Source organism: Aspergillus steynii (assembly GCF_002849105.1).
Source record: "Aspergillus steynii IBT 23096 chromosome Unknown P170scaffold_10, whole genome shotgun sequence".
NCBI lineage: Eukaryota > Fungi > Ascomycota > Eurotiomycetes > Eurotiales > Aspergillaceae > Aspergillus > Aspergillus steynii.
Window position 1 is genome coordinate 469440 of NW_020194407.1, and position 20655 is coordinate 490094.

A 20655-nucleotide genomic window follows, 5' to 3' on the forward strand; every position below is an offset into this window, starting at 1 on the left:
GACCTCATGGCACGCAAGGGGGATTAGTCACTGCGTCTTATCAGGGCTATCAGATTATCATTAACCTCGTTAGTCAAGCTATCAGGCAGTAACTCCCTTGGGAAATGCACGTCCAGCGCGGTCTCGGTCCGCGAGGCAATGGGGCTTATCAGGTCACTTGACTGCGGGGGATTAAGGTTTCCTGAGCCCTTCCTTCTGCTGCTCTCTCTTATTGATCGTCATCTCTCGTTCCTCCTGGTCCTTTCTCTCTCTTCCTCTCCTTTATCTTGTCCTCTGCGACATGTCTCGCGAAACCTCGTCTCGCCTCGTTGCTTTCCATTGTCGCTCTCTTCGTTGATCCGGATCTCTTACCTCTGTCTCATTGTCTCGTTTGATCTCCAACCCACACACCATGCGGCAATCCTCCGTCGATGCCAGCGCCGACGCGGCGTTGGCGAGAATGGGTTACAAGAGCGAGCTGCCTCGCAACCTGAGCATGCTGAGCGTCCTCGGACTGTATGAATCTCCTATCTCTGGCGGCCCGCGATCGCTCCCTCCGATTGGATCCCAGCTAACGCCTTATCTCCCCGACACAGCTCCTTCGCAATCATGGCCGCCCCATATGGCCTGAGCACCACGCTGTACATTACTCTCACCGACGGCCAGTCCGTCAGCGTTATCTGGGGCTGGGTGCTGGTCACTCTGATTTCCCTCGCGATTGCCGCCTCCCTGGCCGAAATATGCGCCGTGTATCCGACCGCCGGCGGCGTTTACTACTGGAGCGCCATGCTCTCGACCAAGGAGTGGGCGCCCATGATGTCTTTTATTGACGGCTGGTTGACCCTTGTGGGGAATTGGACCGTCACGCTGAGTATCACCTTTGGCGGCGCCCAATTGATCCTCAGCGCCATCTCCCTGTGGGATGAGACCTTTGTCGCCAATGCCTGGCAGACGGTCCTGATGTTTTGGGCGGTGATTCTCTTCTGCGCGCTGGTCAATATATTCTTCTCTAAGTGGCTGGATTTGATCAACAAGGTCTGCATCTTCTGGACGGCCGCCAGCGTCATCATCATTCTGGTGACGCTGTTGGTCATGGCTGATGATCGCCGAGACGGCGCGTTCGTGTTTGGTCATTATGATGCTTCGGAAAGTGGATGGTATGTTGATGTTCTCCTGATGGATAATGCAGCTGGGTGCTAATGTCTCGCAGGCCGTCCGGATGGGCCTTCTTCGTCGGCTTGTTGCAGGCTGCCTATACTCTGACCGGGTATGGCATGGTGGCGGCCATGTGCGAGGAAGTGCAGAACCCCCACCGCGAGGTCCCCAAGGCCATCGTGCTGTCGGTTTTTGCGGCCGGCGTGACCGGTCTGCTATATTTGATTCCCGTCATGTTTGTCCTGCCCAATGTCAAGACGCTTCTGAACGTCGCCAGCGGTCAACCGATCGGTCTCGTGTTCAAGATGGCGACGGGGTCTGCCGGCGGTGGATTCGGCCTGCTGTTTCTGGTTCTGGGCATCATGATCTTTGCCGGCATCGGTGCCCTGACGGCCGCCAGTCGGTGCACGTACGCCTTTGCTCGCGACGGGGCCATTCCCGGATTCCGCCTCTGGCGCAAGGTGAACCCACGTCTGGATGTACCGGTGTGGGCCATCATACTATCGGCCGTGATCGACTGCCTGCTCGGGCTGATCTACTTCGGGTCGACGGCCGCGTTCAACTCGTTCACGGGCGTGGCGACCATCTGCCTCTCGACCTCGTACGGCGTGCCCATCTTCATCTCGATCCTCCGCGGGCGCCAGGCCGTCAAGGAATCGACGTTCTCGCTGGGCCGGTTCGGATACGCCATCAACGTCTTGACGATCTGCTGGATCCTGCTGGCCGTGGTGCTCTTCTGCATGCCGGTGTCGCTGCCCGTGGACGCCGAGTCGATGAACTACGCCAGCGTGGTGTTCGCGGGGTTCGCGGCCATCAGCATCGGCTGGTACGTGGTGTATGCACGCAAGCACTTCACGGGGCCGCCGCTCAGTGGCGAGCAGATGGCGGAGCTGTCGCCGGTGATGAGCGGGAAGGCGGTGCCGGACGCAGAGAACGGGGATGAGATGGAGGTGGTGAAGAAGTGACGTCCTATAAATATAGCGGATATTTTCCTAGTTTACAATGTATATGATTGATATTGATTCGATATGTTGGCTTCGTCAAAACTCGTTCCTGCGTATGGATCTTCGCTGTACATAAGGCATAAGGCTGATCATCAGAGTCAATGATCGTTCGTCATAACTATTTACTTCCAAGAAAGAAACAGAAAGAGAGAAGTCAAATCCGAAATATCCTCTCAACCTCCACCCTCAACCCTTCCCCTGCTCCTCCCCATCTCCGTCCCCATCCCGCTTTGATATCGACTCCCCCGACACCGACTCACTCCCCTCGGACGAAGCCCCCTCAATTTCCAACGCCACCTCCCCCCTCCTCCTCCCCCTCCGACCGAGACTCTCCCTCCGCTGCATCCTCAACTCCCGCTCCGTCTCCATCAACAACCTCTGCACCGACCGTCGCCCCCGCACATCCGCCTTAACGCACCCATCATTCAGCAGCTCTGTCAGCGCGCCTTTCACTTTATGGTCACAGGTCAAGTCGTCGTGTTTTTCCTGCCGGGGGAGGGCAGTTCCCGTTCCCGTTCCGGCGGTGGTGCTGGTGGTGGCGACAGGGGTGGCGACAGGGGTGGCGACGTGCGTGGGCGTCGTGGTGTACGAGATCGAGCGTTTCGGGGAGTCGGCGCGCGGGCGCAGCAGGTGGGATGGGGGGTGCAGGTGAGGATGCGGATGGGTGTGGTTCGAGTTGAGGGTGGGGATTTGCGTCGAGGAGAAGGTTGGGTGGATGTTGGAGGATGGCATGGTTTGTAGGTATATACCTGCCCCTGGGTAGGAGATAAGGTTGTGGACTTCAGGTATAGATCGAGGTGGGTCCGATCAAGACTGACTGACTCTGTAGGTAGGGAAGTAAAGTGGATAATTGAATGACTGACTGATCTTGATACAGTGCAGTGCAGTACTGACTGCAGAGGAATAAGTAGAAGCAATTGAAATCGCATTTATATGCTCCTCTCCTCCATCGAATATCGGATTTCTTTGTTTGCGCGGCCGGTAATTTTGACGTCATGCGAGCGCAAGAGGACGTTGGTGGTGATTGGCTGGGTTCGATCCCTTCAGGGACAACTTTCCTTTCATTCTTTCTTTCTTCCATGGTACTTGCATCCCTCCATCGGATATCTTCGTATACATCTACGATACATCACAATCCACGTCATTTTTGCATAGTTGACGTTGCCGCTGGTACTCTCTGATAGGTTTGGATGGCTAGGGCCCGGTGTGATTTACATTCTAGGTCATTATGCAGCCAAGGAAGAATGCCTGTGGATTGTTTGTATCCTGCGACCATCGAACCGTCTTCCATGCGCTCTGTGCTGGTGGCCAGAAGACCTAGATCTGATCCTGGCCGCTTGTCTTGCATGGTCAATGGAAGCTGGCCCTGCACCCTGCTGGTTTCAGGATGAAAGCGCAGACGGTCATCTGACGCTGCGCGTTTGGTGATGCAACGGACAAAGAACGGAAATCTTCCATTCTTATGACCAACCCAGAATCTTCCTCTTGTTCTCTTCAAGATCAAGACAGTCAGCAGATTTATCAAGCAAATCTCATTGACGAGCAACCAACTCGACAGTATCAACTGGGCTCATCTCATCGACACTCTGATATGAGAAATGGGGTGCCCTGAGACTTCTCAGAGAAGCTCTCCGTCGGTCATTTCAACATTATCCGTCGACTAGATTTCGCGGATGAAGTGTCCTGGGCTGTGCGTTTACGGATGTCAGAGTTGATGGAAGAGGGCATGGTCTGCCATACAGGTGATGGCATCAATCCGCTCTACTTCTCTATATCAAACTCCAGACAGCGGTGTCCTTACATCGGACCGTGTCGACCGGATAGACGTGGAGTCGCATTCTACATCAGCACGAACCCTGGCGATTGAGCAGATCGAGCCTAAATCCATGGTGCAAAGTGTGAACAGAAGTTGGAAGGCTTAGATCAACCTGACCCCGAGATCTCATCTCGGGCGTTGCTGTCGTGCTCGGGCTGGGCGTACGACATGCATCAGCCTCGGTATACGCCAGAGTGGATTATTATTATCGCGTCTCCTGCATCGGATAATTACTTGAAAAGCCCGGGATAAGAAGGAACGCCGAGAACTGGTGACGGGGATTGCGAAGTAGAAATGCATATTTTGGTGATCCGCCGGGTTTCGCTTCGAACTACTCCGTAGACACGCCAGTGGAGATGGTGGATACCCTCACATTTTGCCTGGAGCCCTGTAAGTATCGTATGATAAGAGCGGGAAACATCATTGAAGATGATTTCATCTTTGTTTACAATTCAAAAATAAAAGAAAATAAAGATCAACCGTGGAACTGCTGCAGAGGAATCGGCGAATACCCGACAATCACAGGGCCGGCGCATTCAGTCCGACAGCCGCGGTCCAACGAACTGTCAATCAATCCATCAACCAAATTTCCCTCTTCCTCTCCACATCCCCGACTCCTCGCGACTCCCTTCCGTCTCCTCAATCCTCCGCCGTCTGCTCCACCGTCGACTCTCCCCTGATCTGTCGTCCCTTGGATCCCTACTCGCTCCTATCATCTCCCCGCCCGGCTCCAACCCGTCAATCCTTCGCCGCCGGCATCGCGTGTCTCAGCGCTGAAATCCGGGGAAGTTGCTCCATTCGGCATCCCAAGATTCCAAGATTCCGGTGTCCAGATTCCAGATTCCAGCCCTCCGATCCAGGGCTTCCGCTCACTCCCTACATTGCATGCGCCGCTTCCATTGATCCCTTTCCTCTCCTGCCCCTTATCGCTCTGGATTGGTCTCGATGAAGGAGCCCCGCGCATGTCGCCCGATCCCGATCCTGCTCTGATGAGGCACGCGCCCAGCCAAGTCTTTCGATCAAGATGTCGGACTCCGTGGGTGTGTGCTCTGGTCCTCTTGGTGTACTGTCCATGTCTAACTGTCCCCGGCACTAGATCGAGTCTTCGTGCACGCCCTGAATACCGTCAAACGCATTCCGCGCACCGGTACCGCTCGGCCCCCTGCTTCGGAGCGACTGAAGCTCTATGGATTGTATAAACAGAGCATGGGTGTGTGCCTCCGCTCCTTTTCTCGACATACCCCTATACCCGGAGATGGTCGCTGACTTGGTTTTCACGCGTCTAGAGGGCGATGTCGAGGGGGTCATGGACCGACCGATCGGAAACACCGCCGATGTTTACGCCGAGTGCGAGAAATGGTACAGGCACCTCTATCCCTCTCCGGAGTCAAATATCCCAGGAATCTGACAAGTCCAAACACTCAAACAGGGACGCATGGTTCGCCCAACGAGGTCTCTCCCGAACCGAGGCCAAACGACGCTACATCTCCACGTTGATCGACACCATGCACCGCTACGCATCGCAGACCCCCGAGGCGCGCGAACTTGTCTCCGAGCTCGAGTTCGTCTGGGACCAAATCAAATCCAACACCTCCTCTGTCTCCTCCACGTCGTCGCCCGTCAACGCGGTGGGCGTGCCGCCCTTGCCACAGCCGAGTTACGCCAGCATCAGCGGACGGTTGGCACGGTCCGAGTACGAGAATCTGATAGCCGCAACGGCTCGCGGAGACTCGAGACTTCGCGTGTTGAGCCCGGTCAGCCAGCCGGACGGGGTGTATCGGCGGCGCGGGTCCAACCTAGATCCCGGGTCCGGGTCGCATTCGCAGACGCGGGTGGACGATGACCTGGACGACGACGAGGACGACGAGGAAGAGTACGCGGAGGCGCAGGATAACATCTACGCCGATGATGACCATGACGACGATGACGACCAGCATGACCATGACCAGGACCCAGACCACGACGGGGATCAATCACAATCACACGATCACCGCGCCGTCTCCGACTACACCAGTGAGCCCGAACACGGGCACCCGCAACGGCGATCGCGCGGTCCGCCGGACAACGACCGCCGATGGCGCCGTCGAGTCGAGCAGGCCTTGACCAACATGACGGCGGAGATCGCCGCCGTGCGCGAACAGATGGAGACGCGGGCGCTGGCGCACCGGCGGCGCACCGGCGTCTGGGCGTGGCTCAAATGGCTGGTCTGGGTGAGCTTCCGCCAGATCATCTGGGACTTGGCCCTCCTGGGGATGGCCCTGATCTGGATGCGACTGCGCGGCGATCGACGATTAGAGGAGAAGCTTCGGGTGGGATGGTCCGAAGTGAAGAGTCGATTGGCGCGGTTCAAATTCCTTCGACGAGCCCCGGTGCATACATTGGTTTAGCTTAGATTTCTTCTTCTCCTTCCTGATGGTCTATTTGTTTCGGGCGGTTCAATCTTTGAGGTGTCTGTTGCCTCCTTTTTTCCCTTTCCAGTACATATGTTTCCCCATTCCTTAATCTCTCTGCATTTGCTTGGTTACTGTTTCTTGGTCCGATACACCGCCTGTATCATTCAACTGTGCATGCATGATAGTGCATTTCCTTTGTTAGTTACTTAGAGCCTGTATTCTAGGAATAGAGTCCTGTTCCGGTTGAACAAATGCAAGAACATATCCATCCTGACAAGCCAGACACGGACAAGAAAAGGGAAAAGAAAACCTCTAGAATTCCATCCTACTAACCAACTGAACCTACCTAGACAAATGCTAATCATATATACAAACAACGACAATAAAACGGACGAGTCCAAGCCCGTCCAGTCCAGTCCAGTCCCCTCGAATTCGATTCCATTGAATTCCATAACCATCAAGGTAAGCAGACCGGTACAGGTACATATCATACCATATCAAACCAGACAGCAGATAGCAGATAACCATAAAAAACATAGTTTAAGATAAAAAGTTACACGGGCCCTTTCGCCTGACAGGCAGATCTCTCTAGATTCATTCTGTTTTTACCCTCCCTGCGACATGCTGCACTCAACGTCGGGCTTAGAACTGAGGACCAGGGTATTTGGAGAAGATCTGCTTGGGGCGCAGGTGCACGGGGACTTGGTTCTCGGGGGCGCCGGGGATGGTTTTCTTGAGGCCCTGTAGAGAATGGGGTTAATGGGTGTCGCTGGGATGGTTAAAAGGGCGGAGGGAGCGTACCAGTTTGTCGAAAACACACGAATTCAAGTCCTGCTCGGCCTTCCGGCAATCCCACAGGTGGTGGTTGTGGTTCTCGAGACACTCCCAGTGAGCCGTGAACTGCTTCAAGCAGTGGGTGTTGATATCCTTGATGCTGTTTATTGTCAGCTGCCTTCTCTCTCTCTCTCTCTGTCTCCCGTGCTGCAGACATCCGTCCCCGTCCCAGAGACAAGAAACTGAAAGATAAAGATACAAGGAAGAAGGAGAACATACACACTAGCCGCACACCTCGTCACCTTCCTCCCCTCCTTCAAGCACTCGGTCTCGCCCTTCCCGTTGGCCTCCATCTTACACTTCATAAAGTCATCGTTGTAGGCCTTGCACCGGTCGCCGATGAAGTAGGCCGCGCTGGTCAGCGGCGCGCTCGTGGCCCCGATCTCGTCCACCTTGGGGATATGCGCCGGCATGGGCGTGGTGTCCACGAGGACATGCTGGTTGAACCTGTTCCGTGCGGAATGGCATGGTTAGCAAGCGCGGTCTTCTCTTCGCGTATAGGTTGAGATCAGTCCGCCGCGGAGGAAGGCTTCAGCTCTAGCTTCAGTCCGGCCCCGAGCTCGGGGGTCCTCGTCCTTGACAGTCCGTCCGACAGCTAGGTCTGCGTCCCTGGGCTTTTCGATAGGTCGGGTGGATTGGATGTCGGTCCCTGGGTTCGCTCGGGGACGCGGAAGGGGGCAGGGGAGATGGAGAGGGGACAGGGATGAACGTACTGGGGCTCCCGGGTCGCCATGATTGCTGGTTAAGGCCAATTGAGGAGGAGGGGTTGAGGTGGAGGAATTGGGGGTGGACGAGGTCGTGAGGAGGAGTGACGGATGGGAATTGGGATGTCGGCTTTGGTCGGTTTTTGCTTGCTTGTGATTGGCTGCCGGGGATGGGATTAGGTAAGGTACGGGATTATGCCTGAGGCGGGAAGGTTGCTGTGTTGGATTATATAATTATGCGGGTTATGCAATCTGTGAACTATGGGCATCAGAGCAATGATGTGGTTATAATACGGATGGATCGAGCAGATTCAATGGCAATTGACGACTGAGGAATAAAGTGTCTATTTTATAAGATTTACTGGCCCTTGACACCTTAAATATGTGATAATCGCGGCGTCTGTTCCACCCTGCATGGGGATACATTTGCAAGTAAGGGTCCTACGTTCACTCCCAGTTCTCTAACTGTATCAGCAGTTAAAGTACCATCTTCGGGGCCAAAATGAACTGCTTTGGTGGATGAAAGAAGAAATCGAATGAAACTGCAGAATAACTATAGTTGGTTATCAGAGCATTCGATAAGATGAACCCGCGCTAATCCCTTCTGGTAAGCACCTGGGCAGCTCTCACGTGACGGCAAAAAACAAAGCAGCGGCCGTTTATCACAACAGTCCGACTGCGACAGCGCTGTTGCTCCTCCACAAACCCAACGGTCTTGCTGCCCCGCGATGTCGCTTTGAGCAATTGGCCTCCCCCCAGATTGAACTTTGGTGCAGACTCAACAATCTGACTTTGGGCGACCTCTTGAGCCATAATTCACCACGCCCTACGCCGACGTCAGCCTCTGAATTCTCGACGTCCGTTGCTTGAACGATCCTACGAGGTTTTCCTTTCTCCGGCATTATACCTACGAGAACCGCCTCGTTCTAGCGAGTCCATTCTTCGTCGCGCAAATGTCGCTCTTCGGAACTGGAACCCAGCCTCAGACGGGCGCGGGCGCCAACCCCAGCCCATTTGGAGCTGCCGTGACTAAACCTAGTCTCTTCGGCAACACTGGCACATCGGGGACAGGCCTCTTCGGTTCGAATACCACCGGAACTGGGAATCAGCAGGGCGGTGGTCTTCTGGGAGGACAGTCGCAGACTCCGCAACCTTCGACAGGAGGTGGTCTTTTCGGTTCAACCCCAACTCAACAACCCTCGTCAGGAGGTGGCCTTTTCGGTTCAACGGCCACTTCTCAACCTCAACAGCAGCAGACACCCGGCACGATCTTTGGGTCGGCGACGACCCAGCCGAAACCCGGTGGATCCTTGTTTGGTGGCCTCGGAGGAGGTCAGCAACAACAGACTTCGAGTCCGTTCGGAAACTTGGGCGCAAGTAACACGCAGCAACAAGCTCCGCAGCCGAGCTTGTTCGGGGGCTCATTGCTTGGAGGTCAGCAACAGGCTGGCCAGCAACAGCAGCAGCAGCAGCAACAACAACCCCAAGCACAACAGCAACAGCAACAGCCTCAGTTAGGGCAGACATTAGGACAGCAGCAGCAGGGATCGAGTCTCTGGTCCCCCGGCCGTGCGGTCACCGGAGGTAAGCGACCTGACCTTTTTCCATACTCGCTCATGGAAGTATGGGACGCTGACTCAAACAGTACACCGAACCGTTCCGATGCAGATGCAAATTGTCCGAGAGAAATGGGACGCCAACACTCGCTCTTCCCCCTTCCGAACCTACCTGTACAACAATGTCGGCGAGGAGGCAGCGCCCTTCTACCAGCCAAGCGCAGATGATGACGATACAAAATGGGAGGATGCTTTGCGACAGAGACCTGGGTCGGGCTATGTACCCGTCCTTGTAAAGGGCTTTTTTGAGCTGGGCAAGCGAGCCCAGAGACAGAAGGACTTCCTTACCATGATGCAGACCCGTCTTCATGAAATCAACAACTGCCTCACCGACTTACTGTCCCGACATGACCTCAAGATCTCCGTGAAAATCGCCGACTGCCGCCGCAAACATCTGGTACTGAGCAAGCGCTGCCTGGCCCTCGCTGCCAAGACCCAGGTCCTACGAAACAGAGGTTATGCGATGGATGACGCGGAGGAGGAATTGAAGAAGAAGCTTGCCCAGCTGGAACGCTCGGTCTTCGACCCCTCGTTGAATGGACGTGCCGAGGAAATCTGGGCCAGAATGCTCGCTATTCAAGAACAATCAAAACGCCTACAGACCGAGATCGAGAGGGCTGGCCCGAGTGCCGCAGCCCAGGTGGACGACGAACTAGACGAGAATACGATGAAGGCTGCCAAGAAGGTACGCATTGATTACACCTCTGTGCTGCGACATTTTGCTAATTACGCTTCTAGATATTGGACGATTATCATACCCAGATTCAGCACCTGCACAAGGAAATGGAGTCGGTCAAGAAGGACCTCGAGGAGGCACAGAAACTCCAAGGTCGGGTCGGCTCCTAGTCCTTGTCGCTCTCCAACACGCGAGAATCTTCGACTTTTGGCGAGGTGGTCTTTGGCTTATGGTTGATGTCCGGAGCAAGGAGTTATTGGAGCTGGGATCTGCAAATTCACCGCGTTGGAGACCTCATTTACTAGAGTAGAACAGCAAGACCAAAAGTGGCACTTTGTCATTTTCCCATTTAATATCCGAAAAAGAAAAAAAATACGAATGTACAATATTAATACATCTGCCGCTCTCTAGGCATGAGAATAGACAAAGTAACACCATCTAGCTTCCGTCATCATGTTGCGAGCCCGTTATGCGTTTAGAGGAACTTCTTGACGAAGTCGACGGCGAAGGGAGCTATTGAATGGTCGTCAGTTGTGGTTTCTTGTATATTGTTTGAAACGAAAAAGGTGTATGTAAACCGCTAAAGGTCGACTTACAGAGGTAGAGGAAGACAGCGCCGGTGATGGCCATGTTGACGGTCTGGCAAGCCTGAGCCTCACCAGCCTGGAAATCATCAGTATATGCCGTAGAATATCACTTGTTATGAAAGAAGATATCGAGTCGTCGTAGGGAGGGCAAGCCGGAAGGTCTAATTACCTTGATCTCCTCCTTGGAGAGCTGTTCTTGTCCTAAACGAAGCATTAGTACCTAGTGCCCAGCACCCAACAGGTCTGGGGGTATTCCCCAGTCCTTTGAGTAAGCAGGAAAACTCACCCGGAGCGAACATTGTGTATGGATATGTGGAATTGAGGAGAGTGGGAAAACAAGGAGATATGAAGAGGCAGGATGAGGTGAAGAGATGATGATGGTTCGTTGGTCTGCGAACTTTCAGAGGCTGAGATTCTGCCGGGCACGGACCACCGCGGAGGCGGAATTTCTGCGGCGGCCTTTGTCGTCGCTGCGACCTGCTCTCCTCGACTTTCCTCTCTTCGCCTCACTTTTCTCCTTGTTCCTTTCGCCTTCGTCTCGTCTGCTTTTACATCATTGGGTGCTACAGTAGCTCTACTGGATCTTGAATTTCTCGCTTATCTCACTTCGATCTCACCCCTCGATCATCTCTGCTCCGTGTTCGCGCAAGCACACGGAGCGCCTTTCAGCGCCGACCCCCCATCCCCAACTTGACATTTGGACCATCTCTACCCAGCAAACATGTCGGCTAGCCCTGAAGTCAAGCCCGACTCTCCGGCCGCGGCTCCCAGTCCCGGACGCGCCGACGACCACGCCCAGGAAGCCACCAAGGCGCCTACTCCTGACGCCGGCGACGAGGACGACGACAAGCAGGCCGCGCCAGCCGACGAAGCCAGCCCGGACGCGGGCGATGCCCTCGACGACGACGATGAGGAGAAAGACGGCGGAGGCTCCGACGACGAGTCGATTCTCTCGGAAGTCGACGAGGCGCAGTTCGAAGACTTTGACCCCGAGAACGTGGATGTCGAGGACCGTCCGCAGCTAGCGATTGATGAAGACAACCTGAAACTGATTGGTCGGCATAAGCGGAAGCGTGATGGGGAGGGTGACGGCAGCGAGAGATCTCGACGGAAGAGGGAAGGTCGGCGAGAGAAGAAGACTCGGCGGATGAAGGAGCTGGAGGAGGGCAGTGATGGCGAGGGATCGTCTTTGAGAAGAAGAGAGCGGAAGAAGAAGGAGGTAGTGGTTGAAGATGAGGAGCTGCTGGACCCGGCGACCCGTATGTTCTACGTCCCGTGTTGCCCTGGGAGGATGATATGGTTTGATATGATGTCTAACGGTAATAGGTCGTCGACGAGCCCTTGATCGTGCTATGGATGAAGCACTGAAGAAACCCACTAAGAGACGGATGCGCAAGCAGGATGGTATTGTATGTTGTTCGCCTTCTCCGATAACGATACTTGGTGCTAATGACCCTTCAGGATCTGGAGCAAATGGCCGATGCTGAGATCGAGGATATGCGCAAGCGCATGACCCACGCTGCACAGTTGGATGCGATTAGCCGACGTGAAGGCAACCCTGCCATGCACAAGCTTAAGATGCTACCGGAGGTGGTCTCGCTTCTCAACCGGAATCAATACGTTAACAGTCTGGTCGACCCCGAAATCAACTTGCTAGAGGCTGTCAAGTTCTTCCTGGAACCGCTCGATGATGGCTCTTTGCCCGCCTACAACATCCAACGTGACCTGATGAACTCGCTCGGCAAACTCCCCATTAACAAGGAAGCCCTGATTGCTAGTGGTATCGGAAAAGTGATTGTCTTCTACACCAAGAGCAAGCGCGCGGAGCCTGGTATCAAACGTGTGGCGGAGCGTCTACTTGCGGAATGGACTCGTCCTATTCTCCAGCGCAGTGACGACTACTCCAAGCGAGTATATCAAGAAGCTGCCTTCGACCCCAGGTATGTCTACTGTCCGCGACTACGGAGACGGCCACGGATACTGACTTGCAATCCCAGAAAACTCACCTCTCGTGCCCCTTCGGCACAAGCCACTGCTGCGGAAGCCCGAGCTCGCGAGCTGCTGCCTCCTCGACTGGCCAACCGCGCCCGTGCCGACATCACACATACCAGTTACACCGTGGTTCCCCGTCCTACGGTGGTACAGGAGAGCAAATTCGCTCGTCCTCTGGGAGCCAGCGGAGAGGACCGATTCCGAAAGATGCGGGCGCGCCAGATTGCAGCATCGAAGGGATCGGGATCGCGGCGATGATTCAGGCCGACTGGATAGTGCATTCGTTCCTTGCTGTTTTCCTTTTTTATTTATCTATTTCTCTGGGATCCAAACCTGCACTGTACTTCTGCTCCTTTGTCATGTTATGAAAGTCAAGGCGTCCGGTTGAAATGGGCGTGAATAATGTCATCATTGAAAAAGTGATTAGTATATGTCGGTCGTAATTCGGATTATGCAGTCCGAGGATAATCCATCGCATCTCGATTTCTCCTCGGGAGGGTCTGACGGCGCAAGTCTGAGTCAGCGGCTCTCGTGCGAGACGTTAGTCAGCCGCGACTCCGAGTTTTTGCCGCGAGTCCCCGACGGGGAATCCCGTGCATCGTACGTCACCGGGCTTTGCTCGCCTTAAGTTCCGATTATCTCCTGCCTCGAGTTTTTCTCTTTCTTATCTGCTTTTCTCGCCGCTTCCTCGCCGTATATAATACCTGGACTTTTCTTTGAACGGCCATTGCTCATCTCTCATCACTCCCATCTCCACCCTTCAATTCACCAACTCCACCACCTAACCCACCATGAAGCTTCTCACCAAGGAAGAAGAGGATGCCCACTACAGGTTCGTCCGCCCCCTCTCTGGCCCCCTCAATTCCCCCAATCTCCCCCCTTACGATTCCCAAGAACTAACATTCCGACCTCTTCACAGCTCCGTCGTTAAAGGCGGCAGTGTCGGTACCGCTCTCGGTCTCGTCGGCGGTGTCGCGGGTGTCATGCTCGCCGCGCGCCGCTACCACACCATCCGTAACCTCACGCTCCCCATGAAGGCCTTCCTGGTGACCTCGTCGGGTACCTTCGTGGGTATCATTGCCGCAGACCACGCGTCGCGGTCCTTCGAAGCCGAACGCAACCAGCAGATGCAATGGTACGAGAACCGCGAGCAGCGGCTGCGCTCGGAGGAGCTGGCCCAGCTGACCATGACGGACCGCGCGCTGCTCTGGGCCCGCCGCGAGAAGTACAAGATCGTCAGCGCCACCTGGGTCGCCTCCATGATCGGCTCCTTCGTCCTCGTCGGCCGTAACCCCTACCTCTCGGGACAGCAGAAGATCGTCCAGGCGCGTGTCTACGCCCAGGGTTTGACTCTGGCCGTGCTGGTCGCTTCGGCTGGGTTCGAGATCTCCGACCAGCGCAGGGGCAAGGGCATTCTGGATGCCTCGAAGGAGCAGAAGAAGAAGCAGGCGGCAGTGGAGCAGGCCCAGCAGGAGGAGTCCGCTGAGAGTGGCGGCGACTTGTGGAAGGATATGGTTGCCGCCGAGGAGGAGCGGTTGAAGAAGAAGCATGTGTCGCTGTACGAGAAGCACGGTGAGCATGGCCACGCCGATGCTAAGGAATCCGCTCCTGCTCCTGCTTCTGCTCCTGCTCCCGCCAAGGAGGAGACTCAGTCGCCGGCTCCGGCCACTGAGGAAAAGAAAGAGAATTAGACTTTCTGGCATTTCTCTTCCGCAACTTCCTATATTCTCAGTGTCCGATGGTGAAAACGGACAATGTCCAACCCAACACCCTCTGGTTGATGTTTATTGTCTAATTGCAGGGAAAAGTGCTCGCTTTCCACTTGGGATATAAACCGTGACATTTACTTTTTTTCTTTCATGTTTTGCGTGGCGAAAACGGCGTTCTATTCTTTGGATTGTACAGTTGGTACGGTATAAGTACACTGGATGTACGGTGGTGTACATTTTGTATATGTCTATGTCTTAGATTTACTTTCTTCTCTCTTCTCATCTCCTCGATTGAAACTGAATGACTTGTTGATGATTGACCCATAGCGCTCGTTTCTGATGCCTCTGGTTCATATTTTTTTATTATTTTAACCAGTGGTCCTTGAACACGCATTCGTGAAGACTCCCCGATAACTGCATATCATTATGCCAATTAAGATGGATATATACCCGCACCTCAGTAACTCAGTATATCGATGAAAGATTGGGTATACTCCACTCAGATCGGCACGTGCCTCATTTTCTCACTCTCGACATATATAAGATCTAAAATCTAAGAATAACCCCAGGAAAAGATCTACCGAGATCGACAGATGGATGCCTGACGGTGATGGCTGCGACTGACGGAGAAGGCATCCGCTACTTGGCTCTCGACGCCTTACCGGGTTAGGGATGGCGTCTTGGTAGGGCTGGGCTTGGCGATCAAGTATGAACCAGCAGTTTGACTGTAGTGATGTGTTGCTGTCTACGGTGCAGATCAGAGGTGAGGCTGTCAAGGATTGGATTCTAATTCATAAGCAGATTAAGATGACAACAATAAAAAAAGAATCCAGATAGAACAGGAACCGAGACTCTGGACCAGCAGAAATAGCCCATATCACAAAGCAGATAGACGACAGAAGAAATAGAAAGATCGACTAGCAAGAAAGCGACGAAAAGAAGGACCTGCTTCATCCAGCAATATCCGATTTGGATCTGTATCCTTAGCTATCCTTAGCATAAAGGATCAACTCTTCTGCGGATCTAAAACCTTCTGCTTCTTGGGCACGCGAGCCAGCCAATAGATAAAGACTGCCCCGACAATATTGAAAGCAACATATGCCCACATAAGGCCAAAGTTCCGCCATGCCTCCGAGAAATCGCTCGCTATTGCTCGGAGAAAGGTATCGGTCTCGCTGATCGGGCAAAAGGCACAATCGGACGTGGCGTGCGGATCCTTCAGGTAGCCATTTCCAGTCATCTTGATGAAAGGATCCATGAAATCCTGGCAGGTTTGGTTGCTCGATGGATTGATTCTCAGGTATTCAACCTCTTCACAGGTGACGGTTGTCCCGGACAGGCCCGTTGAAAGCATCGCAGAGACCAGGTAAGTAAACGGCGAAATACGGTACATGAAAACCCAGAACCCTGGCAATGCCTCTTTTGTGGCGAGGACGCCGCAGAAGAGGAGGCAGAAAGAGAAAAGGAGAGTTGCAATACTACCGCCAGTCTCGGCGAGCTCAATCCCAGCTATCACCATGTGGGCGAAGGTAGAACTAAAGAGCAGAAACGCCAAGATCAATAAGAACATCAATGCTCCGCGTTCCGAGACGGCATCGGTTGGTTTCGCATTATTATATAACCCAATAGGGTAATACCAACACACGAAGATAAGTACCGCCATCAGGCTGTTCCAAGGTAATTCAACAATAATATTGGCGGCCATGAAGGCTTTCCATGAATAGGCTTTTGATGGCCGCTCGCGAGCCTCATAAAGCGATCGTTGAATGACAAAATTCGGCATAATCTGCTGCACCAAATTGCCAAAGGTTGTCATCAGCATAAAAACGCAGAGCATTTGGTTTTGGAGGCCTTGCATGGAATTCTGCGCTCGATAGAACGAGAAACCGACATAAAGTGCCGTGAATATGCATAGAGCAGCCTTGGACCAGATGTAAACCGGTGTGCGATAATACTGAGCAAATATGCGGACCAAACATTCCCACAGTTGCTCATAAAATGGGGCTGCAAATTCACGGAGTGATTTTGGGTCAGGCTTCTCCTGTGGTTTAGCAGACAGAGAAGTTTTTAATTCTGCGAGATGTTCCTTCATCCGAACATACTCAAGACTCTCGCGCCACACCCTGAACCAGTCGATTTCACTATGGGATCCAGGAGCCGCCCCAGTGACTTCCAACATCCACTCGGCCGGGTTCTCTCCTGCTTGGAGTACTTTGGCACCGTTGCGTTCGAAATAACTTGACAAAGTGGAAGAATTTTCACCTATCTCGCCAAAATAGATGGTCTTACCCCCGGTATCAAGGAAGAGAAGACGGTCGAAACGCTGAAACAGCATTGCAGAAGGCTGGTGGATGGTACAGATGATGGCTTGGCCATGCTTTGTTAACGTGTCGATCAGATCCAAGATTGACCAGGACGTTTGACTATCCAAGCCCGAAGTAGGTTCGTCTAGGAAAAGTAGAACCTGAGGCCTTGCAGCAAGCTCAACGCCAATTGTCAATCGCTTGCGCTGTTCAACATTCAGCCCTTCCCCAGGGACACCAACGACCGCGTCTGCATAGGCCTCCATTCCCAAAAGTTTGATTACTTCTTCAACGTAGTCAATCTTCTCTTTGCGACTGAGGTGGGCAGGCTGACGTAGCAAAGCACTGAATTCGAGGGCTTCACGAACGGTCGCCGTTGCAAGGTGGAGGTCCTGCTGCTGTACATAGCCAGTCTTCCTTTGAAAAGATTGATCGCGAGGACGCCCATCAACAAGCATCTGACCTGTGACCACTCCCATCGTGACCCGAGCCGCAAGAACATCAAGCAATGTAGTTTTACCCGCGCCCGAAACACCCATCAATGCGGTACAAGTGCCGGGCTTGACCCAACCGTCCACGTTGTCCAGGATCATTCTTGGGGTTCCTTTGATTTTGATGTCGTAGCAGACATCCTCCCAGTGAAATATGGCGGTTTGCTTCTGGATGTCTGCGGACTCAGACGAAGTGGATGGGTCAGATTTTGCGGTCCCCGAATGCTGGGAGAAACTCTCCAAGTCCTTGATATCAGGAAGCTTCAACTGGTGACCACGACGGAATAAAAGGACTTCCCCTTTTGATCTCTTCTCCGTGATGAGCTCAGTCGCAAGGATGTATGTGAATAAGAAGAATATCATGAATCCCAGGAGGATTCCCATGTTTCTCCACAGGTGGCCCGGGTAATACTGATAGCTTTGCTCGATAAACCGTGTTCCATCCACAACCGTGGATCCAGGCTCGGAACCAACGGTAGAACATATCCGATTATTCATAGAAACTTCATCATACTGGCCTCCCGATGGAAGAATAGTTGAGCAAGTGAATTGCCTGCCAGCAAACTCGTTTACCATGAAGCTCTCGAACGAATACGCAAGTGGATTAACATAGTTCATCCAGCGGGCCCAGCCAAGCATGTTCCTTATGGGAATAGTAAATCCTGTGTAGATTACCAAGCCTAGTATTAGTATAGCGGCGGGGACGAGGGCGGACGAAAGTGAGCGTGACGAGACTGCAATAGTGCGGAAAATCATTGACATGGCAAAAGTTGTGACAACGGAGAAAATCCAGAAGGTGAAGAAGGCGCCAGTATCACGTCGTAAATTTGTCATGAAGTATAGTGGTACATTGAAAGTAATTGAATTAAGCAGTTTGTAGGGTACGTCACAGATCATGGACGAGATGGCTTCTGCGGACGGATGATAGAAGGCGTATCTCGCATGCTTCTCCACAATCGGCCGCTGTGCGTACAAGGTGAGGATTTCAAGGGAACTGGAGAAGGCATTCAGGAGCACTGCAAAGAAAAGCAGAGCTGAGCGGGAGTAGAAGCTGGTGGTATTCTCTGGAAGATTGAAGAAAATCGAACCGATGATTAGTGACATGAAAAGGTTTCCGATCAAGGCAGACACAGTCAAGCTGGAATCCCCGCGCAGACGCTGGAAGCCACGAACGATGCAGAGGTTGATTTGGTTCCAGATAGAAATGGTGTATGGTGACATGGTCCGCTGGAAGCTCGCTTGCGCCGCTCGGCGAGCATTCAAGAATGCCTCGTAAGAAGACCCCCCGATAGGATGCTGGGCCTCAAAGTCCTCAATTTCCTGTAGAAGTTGAGCCCGAGCATCGCTTTTCATCCATACAGCTGCAAATTCGTCCGGGGTGCGAGGCACGCTGTTCTCGAACCCGGGGCGAACCAAGCGCTCCGCGGGGCTGGTGAGCGAGGTGAGGAAATCTGCCGTTGTCTGGCGCCCAGGACACTCGAATCCCATCTCAAGAAAGAATTGTTTGGCGTCAGAGGCCGGTCCAAAATATATTTGCCGGCCCTCGTAGAGCACAGTCACCTTGTCAAAAACGTCGTAGGCACTTTGCGATGCTTGGTAAATGGCCAAGCAGACAGTGGTACCTGAATACCTGCTTATCAGAGCAAGGTTCCTGCAGAACTCCAATGCGTTGGCACTATCAAGACCCCTCGTGCTATTATCCCAGCATTGAATCGGGCTTTGACTCAGGGCCGCCTCTGCGATACTAACGCGTTTTCTCTCGCCGCCACTGATCCCACGAACGAAGTCATTACCTACACGAGTGTTGACGGTGTGATTCAGCCCAAGCATGGCCATAAAAACATCTCGCATGTGTTCTGCGTATGTCCTGGCACTCACACCACCAGGTCGATTTTTAGGGGCTCTTGCGAGGGCGGCAAATGTCAAGGTGTCCCCAACAGAAAGCTGGGGGAAGTGAATCTCCGTCTCGGCAGAATAGATCGCTTCGCCCTTGAAGTGTCTATGCATTTGTTTCGAGGATATGCCTTCCGTGCTCAGTCAGCTAATCCCCAGCAAAACTCAAGGCTGAGAGCAAGAATAGAAAGCTAGAGGATACATGCCTTGATAGTTCAGCACCGATGCATCTGACATCTGAATCCCATTCATTTCTCCGGCTATCATCTTGAGTAAAGTCGAGCAGCCACTGCCGGGTCTCCCCAAGACGACGAGCATTTCACCACTTCTGACTAGCCCTTCGAAATCACGGATAATTTGGATCTTGGGCATCTTGAATCCAGCAAGACGACGGAAAACGGTCCCCAGCTCGAACAAGATGTTTAGAACATTTTTCTGGTAGTCGGTCGGAGAGCCAAACCCATGAACACTGAGGTTTTTGAACGCAACGCCGGCTGTCCGCTCCGGGTATTTCTCTGGGTCACGGTTTGTGACCGCCAATAGCATCCTCAGCCAGTCCCTAGCTCTGAAGTTGGGGCTATGCGGGTTGACAGTGGACTCCGGGTCATCAATCGTAAACGGGTTGTCGACGATGTCCTTTTCCGAAAATTGCGTGGAGTGGCGGGTGAGCTGCCTTGCAAGATGACTGACCGTAGACTCTCTCCTGACCTCCTTCGCATGTATAGTCTCGATTTCACATTTCTCCTGGCTTGCATCCCCTGGCAATCCTTGGATTGAATTGTCATCGTGGGATGGTGACGGGACATTATGGCTGACCACTGACTGCGATCGATGGAGATTTGGGTTGATCGTGCCCAATAGCGACATGATGATCTGCGGGGATTGGATTCTCTAAACCATATGTATTTAGGAAGTTGGCGGGGCTTTGGAGGTGTCGAAGAGTGACTTCACATCGACTCACCTCACATGAGGATCAGAAAGCGGCGTCAATCAAAGATGAGAAGATGCAGCTCGAGGCTTCTCTATCGAGGTCTATGGAGTTCAGAACGACACGTAGTTTAAAATCAACAGGAGAGGCGAGTCCAGAGTTTTTTGGGAAGAGGAAGAAGCAGCGGCTGATTGCCAACAATGAAAAAAGGAAAGATCTGGATTCGGGCCGGGCTGAGACTCCTTCCAGACGTCTGGTTATCTTGAATAACTCTTTTGTCCCGTACACAAAACATGCATAGATCCGGCATCGCGGGCAAAAGAAAAGAGGGTTGGTATTCATTCTCTCCTTCTGCCAGATACTGGTACTTCGGGATCGGCTTGGCTGGTGAAGTGTGAATGACATAGTGGCGTAGTGCACCGTGAGATTGACAAGCCGGGGATGGATCAGCCGAGTCGTGATGGGTCGGGAGATAAGCGACCCGGAGCGTCTTGCCAGGACTCCCCTGACTTGCAACGACTGCCGGGATGGAATCCATGGATGGAAGCGATTGCTTTATACTCCGTGGTTGTGAA

The 20655-nt window shown here is 53.3% G+C and overlaps 10 protein-coding genes across 10 annotated transcripts; 6 read left to right on the forward strand and 4 right to left on the reverse strand.

The window, feature by feature from the left end:
- Nucleotides 1-158: 158 nt before the first annotated feature.
- P170DRAFT_441097 (putative GABA permease) lies at nt 159-2279 on the forward strand. Its single transcript, XM_024850229.1, has 3 exons — nt 159-495; nt 576-1136; nt 1190-2279. Exons 1-3 carry the CDS (start codon nt 392-394, stop codon nt 2097-2099), a joined length of 1575 nt encoding a protein of 524 aa, XP_024698939.1. The 5' UTR covers nt 159-391; the 3' UTR covers nt 2100-2279.
- Nucleotides 2213-3099, reverse strand: P170DRAFT_58709 (uncharacterized protein). Its single transcript, XM_024855289.1, has one exon. The coding sequence runs from the start codon at nt 2868-2870 to the stop codon at nt 2325-2327; it is 546 nt and encodes a 181-aa protein (XP_024698940.1). The 5' UTR covers nt 2871-3099; the 3' UTR covers nt 2213-2324.
- P170DRAFT_58672 (uncharacterized protein) lies at nt 3029-3725 on the forward strand. Its single transcript, XM_024855288.1, has 2 exons — nt 3029-3308; nt 3361-3725. Exons 1-2 carry the CDS (start codon nt 3134-3136, stop codon nt 3564-3566), a joined length of 381 nt encoding a protein of 126 aa, XP_024698941.1. The 5' UTR covers nt 3029-3133; the 3' UTR covers nt 3567-3725.
- A 1253-nt stretch (nt 3726-4978) lies between these two features.
- Nucleotides 4979-6341, forward strand: P170DRAFT_480597 (acyl-CoA-binding domain-containing protein; the record flags this gene model as incomplete). Its single annotated transcript, XM_024853794.1, has 4 exons — nt 4979-4994; nt 5051-5164; nt 5241-5313; nt 5384-6341. The coding sequence occupies 4 exons, from the start codon at nt 4979-4981 to the stop codon at nt 6339-6341; spliced, it is 1161 nt and encodes a 386-aa protein (XP_024698942.1).
- Nucleotides 6342-6659: 318 nt separating this feature from the next.
- On the reverse strand, nt 6660-7990 carry P170DRAFT_441102 (coiled-coil-helix-coiled-coil-helix domain-containing protein). The gene is made up of 4 exons (XM_024850230.1): nt 7895-7990; nt 7401-7628; nt 7149-7281; nt 6660-7088 (listed from the first exon to the last, which is right to left on the reverse strand). The coding sequence occupies exons 1-4, from the start codon at nt 7912-7914 to the stop codon at nt 6990-6992; spliced, it is 480 nt and encodes a 159-aa protein (XP_024698943.1). The 5' UTR covers nt 7915-7990; the 3' UTR covers nt 6660-6989.
- Nucleotides 7991-8838: 848 nt separating this feature from the next.
- Nucleotides 8839-10332, forward strand: P170DRAFT_334830 (putative nucleoporin; the record flags this gene model as incomplete). Its single annotated transcript, XM_024843376.1, has 3 exons — nt 8839-9469; nt 9531-10186; nt 10240-10332. Coding segments are annotated over 3 exons (1380 nt in total), but the record flags the coding sequence as incomplete, so codon positions are not given.
- A 320-nt stretch (nt 10333-10652) lies between these two features.
- P170DRAFT_480600 (uncharacterized protein) lies at nt 10653-11063 on the reverse strand (the record flags this gene model as incomplete). The annotated part of the gene is made up of 4 exons (XM_024853795.1): nt 10653-10690; nt 10774-10840; nt 10934-10965; nt 11051-11063. The coding sequence occupies 4 exons, from the start codon at nt 11061-11063 to the stop codon at nt 10653-10655; spliced, it is 150 nt and encodes a 49-aa protein (XP_024698945.1).
- Nucleotides 11064-11485: 422 nt separating this feature from the next.
- Nucleotides 11486-13014, forward strand: P170DRAFT_369614 (transcription factor SPN1; the record flags this gene model as incomplete). Its single annotated transcript, XM_024844915.1, has 3 exons — nt 11486-12023; nt 12091-12173; nt 12226-13014. The coding sequence occupies 3 exons, from the start codon at nt 11486-11488 to the stop codon at nt 13012-13014; spliced, it is 1410 nt and encodes a 469-aa protein (XP_024698946.1).
- A 473-nt stretch (nt 13015-13487) lies between these two features.
- Nucleotides 13488-14903, forward strand: P170DRAFT_459292 (HIG1 domain-containing protein). The gene is made up of 2 exons (XM_024851858.1): nt 13488-13588; nt 13676-14903. The coding sequence occupies exons 1-2, from the start codon at nt 13548-13550 to the stop codon at nt 14445-14447; spliced, it is 813 nt and encodes a 270-aa protein (XP_024698947.1). The 5' UTR covers nt 13488-13547; the 3' UTR covers nt 14448-14903.
- Nucleotides 14904-15471: 568 nt separating this feature from the next.
- Nucleotides 15472-20019, reverse strand: P170DRAFT_369693 (pleiotropic drug resistance family ABC transporter; the record flags this gene model as incomplete). The annotated part of the gene is made up of 2 exons (XM_024844923.1): nt 15472-19291; nt 19355-20019. 2 exons carry the CDS (start codon nt 20017-20019, stop codon nt 15472-15474), a joined length of 4485 nt encoding a protein of 1494 aa, XP_024698948.1.
- Nucleotides 20020-20655: the final 636 nt, after the last annotated feature.